At 48.7% G+C, this 10984-nt stretch overlaps 1 protein-coding gene across 1 annotated transcript; it reads left to right on the plus strand.

Moving 5' to 3' along the window:
• Window positions 1–6596: 6596 nt before the first annotated feature.
• LOC308510914 (claudin-34-like) lies at window positions 6597–7241 on the plus strand (the record flags this gene model as incomplete). Its single annotated transcript, XM_081080986.1, has 1 exon — window positions 6597–7241. One exon carries the CDS (start codon window positions 6597–6599, stop codon window positions 7239–7241), a length of 645 nt encoding a protein of 214 aa, XP_080937112.1.
• Window positions 7242–10984: the final 3743 nt, after the last annotated feature.

Below are 10984 nucleotides of genomic sequence, written 5' to 3' on the forward strand. Positions count from 1 at the left end.
GATTCCCGGCTACATAAGCTTTGCAAATCCATGAGAGCAGTTTATGGGGGTGAAGTATTACCAGGATGCTCTATGAAATAGTTCCAAGGCAAAGGTCATTCTGAGCAGAAAGTGGCCATTGGCTTCTATGCCTAAATTGGGCTCATTGATTGGTTAAGGAACTTTCATTAAAAAAATTTCCAAAAAACCCCACTGTCTAACCTGTCTTACTGAATCTGGATTTTAATTATTATAGGGTAATTAATCAATGCTAGACACCTACTGTGTGGAAATGAGAGTTGCTGGGATTCTCCCAGCTCCCTCTCAAACGCCCACTAAAGACAACCGGCCTGACCATACATGGCATGGCCCTAACACCTCTCCACCACATGCAAGTCCCCACATGTGCAAGAGCAGAACAGCGGAAGGAATCCCCCTTCCACTATCAGACTCAACAGTTACTGAGAAGTGGCCATATTCACTTTCTCTCTCCTTCCTTCCCTTCTTTTCATCTATTTTCATTCTCCAAAGAACTTAAATGCAAACCCCAGACTTCACGTTCCTTCATCCCTTTGCACTTCAAAATTATTCTCTTAAAAAAAGGACATTTCCTTGCATAACCATAATATACCTTTAAAGTTAACAACTATTTCTTATGAACATCAAATACTTACCAGAATTTTTAAATGCTTTTATTTATTTCTTAATTTTTGCATAAGATGTTCACTCTGCCTCTTAAATCTTAATTATTTTTAAGAGAGGGGAGCATTATTTTTTTAAAAGATATTTTTATTGATTTCAGAGCAGAAGGGAGAGGAAGAGATAGAAACATTAATGATGAGAGACAATCATCGATTGGCTTCCTCTTAGGCATCCCCACTGGGATCAAGCCCCCAGTCAGGAATCAAGCCGTGACCGCCTGGTTCCTAGGTCCACACTCAACCACTGAGCCACACCAGCTAGGCTGAAATGAGCTTCTTCTCAAAGAGTATTTAAGTCTCTGAGTGCTCAGTGCTTGAAAAAATCCCCCCTCCCCCCGGGCATAAGTCTATCCTCGATTTAAATCTGTGTTCCAAAGACATTGCCTGTGGACCGGAGAATGTTCAATGGAACCTTTGCCCCTGGGCTTTGAATCCGATCTGTGGGCCATGAGTCTTCCCTCTACTCTCTGAGGGAGCGAGTGTACAGTGGTGGAAGCCTTCTGTAGGAAATGTCCCTTCGCTGCCTGCCATGATGTGCACACCATCCTTAGAACTGGGAGGAAGTCACAGCCTCTGCAATGAGTTAGAGACCCTGGCTCCCTTCCCAGGGGTTTGAAAGGGGCCTCTGCCTCCCCTGGGACGTTCAGGGCTGGCCTTGGGCCGAGTCTTACCCATTCTCCATGCAGGTCTGCGATGGCTGGGAAATGGCTGCTAGGGAAACACCTGTAGTTGGTCTCATTTTTTACAAAAATATATTTTCATTGATTTTACAGAGAGGAAGGGAGAAGGATAGAGAATTAGAAACATCTATGAGAGAGAAACACTGATCAGCTGCCTCCTGTACACCTCCTACTGGGGATCGAGCCTGCAACCAAGGTACACGCCCTTGACCAGAATCAACCCCAGGAACCTTCACTCCGCGGAGCGACGCTCTATCCACTGAGCCCGGTTTGAAAGAGGATGTGTGTTATTTAAGTGAGTCAACCCTCTGGTTATTTGGAAAAAGAGCTCTTGGGAGACATGCTTCTGATGAGGACCACGATACTGGAACCCGATACCCTGCGGAGGGCGGCGCGCCTGCCTCCTGCTGGTCATGCGGGGGAATGACAGATCCGCTGGGGCTGAGGAAAGGGGTCTCTTGACCCCTCTTGGCCTTCAGTGTCAACAGAGAGCAAGCCGACAGGTCATGAGGTTCAGACGCAGAAGGTGAGGCGGCCACCAGGCGGGATCTGCTCTGGGGAAGCAGGGAAGAGTTCCAAGCCCCTGTCAAGGGCTCTTTGGCAATGACTGTTATTATGTTTTCACAGGACTAAGGCAAGAGAACGTGTCCTGCTCATTTCCTGAGGGTGCAGCACTGAGAGGGCGCCTGAGGGCGGTGGCATTTCTCTCCTCCTTCTCCTCCCTGGGAATCCTCCAAGGTGCCCAGGAGCCAGAGGCTGCCCTGTGGCCTTTGGCTCGGGGCCAGCGTGGGACCGTGCCAGGCCTTTGCTGGGGACACCAGGCAGGGAGGAGTCCCTGATGACAGCACTGGCAGAGGGAGGCCGAGCAGAGGCAGCGCCTGGGTCACAGCATGCACTCTCGGACACCAGCAGAGGTGGTCACAGCTCCAGTCCCGCCCCGCGAGCTGTGTTTCCTGCTCAGGAGTGGCTTTGCCCTTTCTCTTCCTCGTTCTCCCTGTTTGCCATCCCCCCCGTGGGCCCTTCCTTCTCCTCCCTGCCCACCGCCATTCCCGGGTCATGTGTCCCATGGAGACAGGAAATGTGCAACTGGAGGTGAAACAGAACAGCTTCACCCCACCATCCTGGGCCAAGGAACATTCAGGGAGGCTGCCCGGTGGCCTGGCTCTGGCTCCCATCACGACACACTTTCTCCCCATCACCGTGGCCCTTCCCCCAGGCTTCCTACTTAAGACTCTGATGAATTGCAGTGACTAACTGGCCTAAGACCTCAATAAGGACATTTCTACTATAGAAAGACTTCAAGTCTTTTTTAAAAATATTTTTTTACTAGAGGCCCGTTGCACGAAATTCATGCACAAGGGCGGGGGTGGGTCCCTCATCTCGACCTGCACCCTCTCCAATGCGGGAGCCCTCAGGGGATGCCCTACTGATGGCTTAGGCCCGCTCCCTGTGGTTCTCTGCTGTCTGCAGGTCCTGTTTGGCCACTCCGGGTTGCCCCAGCAGTCTGCCAAGCGGGCCCTGCTGTGGGCGATCTGAGGGACCGTTTGTCCACTCCCGATTCGCCCCAGTAACGTCCAAGCAGGCCCAGCTCTCAGAGTCACCCCCCTAAACTTTAGGACTCCAGAGGTGCTGAGAGGACTGGGCGCCGCCATCTTGTGGCTCTGGGCGTCACCATCTTTGTGTTGGAGTGATGGTAAATTTGCATATTACTCTTTTATTAGGATTGTTTTCAGAGAGGAAGGGAGAGAGAGAAACATCAATGATGACAGAGAATCATGGATTGGCTGCCTTCTGCACGCCCCACACTGGGGATGGGGCCCACAACCCAGGCATGTGTCCTGACTAGGAATCAAACCATGACCTCCTGGTTCCTAGGTCCATGCTCAACCACTGAGCCACATTTTTTTTGAAACCTGCTTTTTACTTAACGTTGGGAACTTCCCTCCCCCACCAATTATTCTTCAGCTTAAGGTTGGCTTTCTGGGTAATAGTCCACTGTAAGGACACAATGGTTTACTGACTGTGTTCTCTACATGGGGTGATAGGATGATTTCACTTGTCCCGTGGTACCTCAGGTATGAAGTCCATGCGGTGTGTTCCTGTGCGCATCCTTGCACACATGCCCACTTGCTGGAATAAGTTCCTTCTCACGGGAACTAAGCAGAGGTTCCTGCGGAACTTGACTCCCACATGAAATTTGGTCCTAAGTGTGGGCCGGCAGAAGCCCCCACCCCCATTGGCCTTTTGGCAGCTTCATTCCTCACAGCAGCCCATCTGACATCTCCCCCTTAGCCGGCCAGCTTCTCCCAGTCAGTAGAGACCTTCACCTTCCACTGCATCTTGCTCATGGGCACCACGTTCACGATGCTGTCACCCGAGGTGCAGCGGGAGGGTCATTGCCCACAGCTCCAGGGTCTGTCCTAATGTGCTGGCTATCACTGGGCTTTCATAGCAACCTCGCCCGTGCGTGGGCACTGCTGCTGACGCCAGTGTAAATGTGTTGTCATTGCTGTTTGTTTGTTGGTTTATTTGAATCCTCATCTGAGGATATTTTTCCATTTACTTTTTAGAGAGAGTGGAAGAGAGAGGGAAGGACAGAGAGAAATATGGATGTGAGAGAAACACATCAATTGGTTGCCTCCTGCAAGAGTCCAGACCAGGGCCTCGGCTGGGGAGGAGCCTACAATCCAAGTATGTGCCCTTGACCGAAATCAAACCCAGGACCCTTCGGTCCAGAGGCTGACACTCTACGCACTGAGCCACACCGGCCGGTTTCATTGCTATTTGCACAGTCATTTCCTCCGGGAGGTGTGGGAGAGACCATTTCTAGGGGAGGGGAGAGAGAGTGGTTAGGACACCCGGCTGCTGTCAAACAGACCCTGAGGACTCCATGGTCCTCACTGAGTACAGCCCGCTCGGGAATCAGGCAGAAAGGGTGCCTGATGAGGAACAGAGAAAGCCTGGTTGTCAGTGGGGATTGGATGCTGCCATGGGTTCCACACCCGGCAACAGAACCCTGCTGGTCAGGACAATGGGGGTGGAATGTGGCCGTGGACTGGAGGCTGAGGACAGGGCTTGGAGTCGTGTGCCAGGCCCTCATGTGGCTGAGGCCCGTGTGGCCGGGGCCCATGGTGTGCCTGGTCCCACATAGCCAGGAGCCGGCCAGCGGACGCCCAGAGGAACCGGAGGACGCCCAGAGGAACCGCGTGTGCGTTGGCAGTGCTGCCTGACCTGCTAGTCGCCGTTCCTAGACACTCACTCCCTCGGAGACACATCCCTGGTCAGTGGGGCCCAGCCTGTTGGTTTTATTTTGTGGTGGTAAAGTGGGAATAACTCAACAATTATCATGTCACTGTCAGGGTTGCCGAATGAGGAACACACAAGGCCGAAAGGGGTGAGGGATCATGAATGTATTGGGTCACCTGGAGACCACATGGGCTGAGCCCCAAATGGCACCAGCCCCAGTGACGGGCAGTCAGAGGGTTAAAGGACTCTAGTCTTTAAAGGGTCCATGTCCTGGGACAGTCCAGAGGAGAAAGATAATTGTCTTACCCGTGGGATGTGGCCTTACCAGTGTAATGTGGTCTTACCAGTGGGATGCGGTCTTACCAGTGGGATGTGGTCTTACCAGTGGGATGTGGCCTTACAAGTGGGATGTGGTCTTACCAGTAGGATGTGGCCTTACCAGTGGTATGTGGCCTTACCAGTGTAATGTGGTCTTACCAGTGGGATGTGGCCTTACCAGTGGGATGTGGCCTTACCAGTGGGATGTGGTCTTACCAGTGGGATGTGGCCTTACCAGTGGGATGTGGTCTTATCAGTGGGATGTGGTCTTACCAGTGGGATGTGGCCTTACCAGTGTAATGTGGTCTTACCAGTGGGATGTGGTCTTACCAGTGGGATGTGGCCTTACCAGTGGGATGTGGCCTTACCAGTGGGATGTGGTCTTACCAGTGGGATGTGGCCTTACCAGTGGGATGTGGTCTTACCAGTGGGATGTGGTCTTACCAGTGGGATGTGGTCTAAGCAGGAGGGAAGGCCTGTTGTGAAGTGTCCTAAAGGGCAGATCCCAGGGGACAGGTATCAACCAATGATTTGATCAGACGGAACAGTCACCTTTTTTAAGCATACAGTGCAGTGTCACTAGGCACCTTCACAATGTTGTGCTACCGTCACCACCATCATCTCCAGAACTTTTTCACCTCCCCAAACGGAAACTGTGCCATTGACCACTACATCCCCTCTGCTCCCCATCCCCTGGCTCCCACAGTGGCTTTTTGTCGCTGAGTGTGGCTGCTCTAGGGGCCACATAGAGGTGAAATGATGCAGGTTTGTCTTTGTGTTGCTGGCTCGTTTCACTCGGTAGAATGTCCTCAAGACTGGATGATATCCCATGGTTTGGGCGGCCCACATGCTGACTGTGCACTCACCGTGATGAACATTGGGCTGTTTCCAAACCTTGGCTGTGGTAATAATGCTGCTATGAACATGGGGGTGCAACTATCTGCTTGCAACTCTCTGCTTGTGCCCTTGCTTTCCCTTCTTCAGGGTATCAATCCAGGAGTGGGATTGCTGACTCTTGGGAGCAGGCAAAAATATATATTTTTATTGATTTCAGAGAGGAAGGGGGAGGGAGAGAGAGAGAGAAACCTCAATGATGAGAGAGAATCATGGATCTGTTGCCTCCTGCACGACCCACACTGGAGTCAACCCCACAACCCGGGCATGTGCCCTGACCAGGAATCGAACCCTGACCTCCTGAATCATAGGTGGACACTCAACCACGCCAGCTGGCCTGTAGCCAATCTTAATTGTGTCTTTCACAAATGTCCAGAAGTGGAACTGCCTGTAAAAAAGTTTGTACATTTTTTGATTGACTTTAGAGACAGAGAGAGAAGGCGAGAGAGAAACATCAACTTGCTGTTTCACTGACTGATGCATTCATTGGTTGATTCTTGTATGTGCCCTGAGCAGGGATTGAGGCAGGCAACCTTGGCCTATTGGGAAGACGCTCTAACCACCTGCCAGGGTGAAAGTCTGAATATTTGAAGCTTTCAGTAAATGTTGCCCACGGACCCTTTGCCAGCCGAGCATGGGGGTCCCAAGTGTCTCCATTCTGGAATATGGCATCTCCCTCTCCAATATAGCGCCGCTCACCCCCGGGGGGCCGTTCCAGGCCGTGGGTCCCACCTCATGACGCCCTCTATTGGTTTGCAGATCCCCTGGAAACATAGCCATGGCCTTTTTCATCCACCCCAATTGCCAGGTAGTGAGTTTCACCCTCAACACCCTTGGATGGATGTTCTCCATGATTTGCATGGGCCTGGCCAGGTGGCGAGTGTGGTACATGGAGAGCATCTCCGCCCCCTCCCAGGGGCTGGCATGCATAGGGATGTGGAAGGTCTGCGCTTACCAGTCCGCCAACCTCCACAGCAGAAAAATAGAGTGTCACCGCTACAGCTACAGTGACACCTACCTGCCGCTCGACATCCGCATCGCTCAGAACCTGCTGCTGGCCGCCAGCCTCCTCGGGCTCCTGGGAAAAGTGCTCACAGTCATGGGCCTGCGGAGAGTGTACGCGGGACAGCTTCAGAAGGACAACACCTGTAATCTGTTCCTCGCTTCTGGAGTCCTGAGCATCATAGCGGGTGCATTTATCCTCACTGCTGTGATGTGGAACTACCACTCCGTGATGAATGAAGAGGGCATAAGCTTCCCGCCATCCTTCCACATCCCCTTCAGGCCGGACCGGCAGGAGATTGGTAGTGCCGTGCCTGTGGCGATTCTGGCTGCCTTCCTCATGATGTTGAGTGGGCTGCTTACCACCTCTTTCCAGCCGCTTCCCATCATCGAAGTGTACCCTGAAGTCTTGCAAGTGTGAAATTCCTGGTTGCATAGTTTTTGGAATCCATGAGAGCAGTTTATGGGGGTGAAGTATTATCAGGATGCTCTATGAAATAGTTCCAAGGCAAAGGTCATTCTGGGCAGAAAGTGGCCATTGGCTTCTATGCCCAAATTGGGCTCATTGTTTGGTTAAGGAACTTTCATTAAAAAAATTCCAAAAAACCCCACTGTCTACCTGTCTTACTGAATCTGGATTTTAATTATTATAGGGTAAATAATCAATGTTAGACACCTACTGTGTGGAAATGAGAGTTGCTGGGACTCTCACAGCCCCCTCTCAAACGCCCACTAAAAACAACCAGCCTGACCTTCCACGGCGTGGCCCTAACACCTCTCCACCACATGCAAGTCCCCACATGTGCAAGAGCAGAACAGCGGAAGGAATCCCCCTTCCACTATCAGACTCAACAGTTACCGCGAAGTGGCCATATTCACTTTCTCTCTCCTTCCTTCCCTTCCCTTCTTTTCATCCATTTTTCTTTCTCCAAAGAACTTAAATGCAAACCCCAGACTTCACGTTCCTTCATCCCTTTGCACTTCAAAATTATTCTCTTAAAAAAAGGACATTTCCTTGCATAACCATAGTATACCTTTAAAGTTAACAACTGTTTCTTATGACCATCAAATACTTACCAGAATTTTTAAATGCTTCAAAAGTAATTCTACACTTTTATTTATTTCTTCACTTTTGCATAAGATGTTCACTCTGCCTCTAAAATCATAATTATTTTTAAGAGAGGGGAGCATCATTTTTAAAAAATATATTTTTATTGATTTCAGAGCAGAAAGGAGAGGGAGAGATAGAAACATTAATGATGAGAGACAATCATTGATTGGCTTCCTCCTACGCATCCCCACTGGGATGAAGCCCCCAGTCAGGAATTAAACCGTGACCGCCTGGTTCCTAGGTCCAGGCTTAAGCACTGAGCCACACCAGCTAGGCTGAAATGAGCTTCTTCTCAAAGAGTATTTAAGTCTCTGTGTTGGTAAATGTTTCCCTCCACGCCCCACGTGGTTCAGGGTTCAGGATCTGGAAGAGGAGCCGCACACAAATGAAAGAGAAAGACACGAGATAATTTGGGAATATTGGGGGCCAGGCAGGTAAGTCCAACTCAGGAGGAAGGACTTCCACCAGTGCTCAGGCCTCACCAAGCTTTTGTAGTCAGAGGTAAACAGGTAGTGGTTACCATAGTTACACAGTTCTTGTGAGTTTCACTTGTTTTGACCATAGTTACACTTCCTGCACTTCCCTCAGCCCATTAGCTTCCCAGATAAGATCTAGGGAGTGTTATAAGGTCAAGCCTAATTATGCTAAGAGGACTGAGCCCTCTAAGCTGGGTCTTGTTTGTGACTTTGCCAACAGGTCAGTCTGAGACTTAACCCTATATCAGTTTCCCACATCTCACCCTTTTTTATTATTAAGCTACTATAATGAAAATAAAACTTAAACATCAAGAACAAAACTCTGGCTATTAAAACAATAACAAAAAAATGACAATCCGTAACTCAAAACATTTTAAAACTTAAACATAACATTTCAAGAACAAAAAATGTTTAAATCCCAATTTCAATGTCCAACAGTTCTGAGTCCAAGTTTCAATGTCTGACAGTTCCTTATGTGTACATGTCAGCAATGATATTTCAGTTCTGGATTGTGGACAAATGCTGGCAATGCAGGTCCGACCCTCTCTGGTTTGATCCTGGGCAACCTGCAGCGACGCACAGCTGCTGACTACTAGCATGGCAAAGCATCATCAGCGTCTTCCATCTCTGGATTGTTTTTCCTCTTGTCTTCATGGCTGGAGCATTCCTGATAATTCCTCTCTGTTGCAGGAATCCACATGGTCTTGAAGTTGTTTTCTAAAAATATACAAACATGTTCTCGACAAAAGGTTAATAAAGGAAATTTTTACTTGGGGTCCTTTTTATATTTTTGCCCAAATGAATTTCCTTTGGCTTATTTTGACACCATGTATGTTTTAATGGGTATCTTGCTGTTAGCATTACAAATGAAAAAATTTTTTCTAGATGTAATTTAGTTACAGGAGATTTTTCCTTACATGGTATTTTTCTACTATTCCCCCCTTTTTTATTTAATTATTTGGAGAATTTTTGGAAAATTTATAATGCAGTCTAATCTTTAAATTTTATTTTTTTGTACAAAATTATGACTGCTTTAGGTTCATTGCATGTTAAGCAATTTTTCCATGAAATGAAAATTTTGGTTAATACTTCTTGAGCCAATTTTAATTTATCTCAAAACTTGACTACTATTTTACTGTCAAATTTAATACTCTAACAACAATCTTAGTTTACATTGTAAATATTAATGGAAAGAATTATTGTGCATCCTTGAGAAGGCCCTGAGCATTCCTGGTGTTAGGCTGGATTTAGATATAGGGTAGCTGTTGGCAGCCAAGTCTCTGTTGTCTGGGTCCCGATCTGAGCTGGGCCAAGTCTCTTTCTGTTATCTGGGTCCCGATCTGGGCTGGGCATGGGAAGCGGGAAGCAGCCATGGGGGCAGGAGACCTCCCTCAGAAGGGGCGAGTGTTCAAGCCCCTGCATAGTTGGGTGGGTGAGGATCTGTGCCCCACCTCTGTTGACCCCCAAGTTCTCTCTTGATGGCCCCTCTGTGACTGTGCCTGTCTTAGGTTGTTCCTTCCCTGAGGAATCTTACTTGTCTCTGGCTAACCAGCCATCTTCCGGGGCCAAGCAGGGTGATGTGAGGTTCAGTTCTGTCTCCTTGGTAGCCTATGCCCCTGTGGCCTCCACGCCAAGCAAATGCCTTGGGATCCCCTCCCCTTGCCTGCTGGTGGGGCCCCAGCATTGATCACATATCTTGGGGAACCCAGGTTTCTTCTCCGGGGAGGGCCCAGCTCATGCTATTGGGCAAGAGACAGATCCATGGTACCAGCCACCATGAGGCTTCAACCTCAGCATGAACAGAGAGCTCAGGCAACAGCTGTGGGCAATTGGATTATAAGAAGTGGGACCTTCTTGGCAAAAAGGGCAAGAGAGGTCAATACAGAATGCTCAAGTGCCTTCCCAGGGGGCTTTCCACACAGTGGAAGGGATTAAATCCTTTCATGTCCTTATTAAATTGCTGCCAAACATTCAAAGAATTAGTTTGTAAGTTTGTTTGGGATAAATGTACAATATGCTGTTGTAAAATATCAAAAATTATTAGTGACCTTGTAGAACAATACCATGTAAGGATATTCTTTACTCTAAGCCATGGCAGTTCAATTTTAAACTGGCTGTCAATTTCTTTTTGTATAGACAAGCTCTTAGTTACATTTTCTGTACCTCTCCCAGGAGCAAGTAGTGATAGTCCCCTACTTCCTTGCCCCACCCATGTTCCTACTGGATACTACATTAGGCGGGGGATCAGCACACGTAAGGGTTCTTACCCATGAAGGGTCAGGAGTATAAGTCTGAAATACTTGCACATTTGCCCTAGGTAATATTACCATACAGATGATTACTGCTAGCATGGCAAGAAAGACGCTCTCAGGTGTCTGTACCGTCTTCTTTACCATGCCCCAGGTGGTCTCCAGGCTGTTTGTTGTCTGGCTCATCCTCCTCCTGCTGGGTTACACTTGGAGAATTTCAATTTAAAAAAAAAATCTTTTTCTTTTACACTAAGTAACCTACAGGGTTACCTCCTAGATGTTGACTGATAGTGCCACAAGGCCATGAATTTCAAGTCAAAGTCATTAA

The sequence above is a fragment of the Myotis nattereri genome (assembly GCF_964212035.1).
Source record: "Myotis nattereri genome assembly, chromosome: X".
NCBI classification, from domain to species: Eukaryota; Metazoa; Chordata; class Mammalia; order Chiroptera; family Vespertilionidae; genus Myotis; species Myotis nattereri.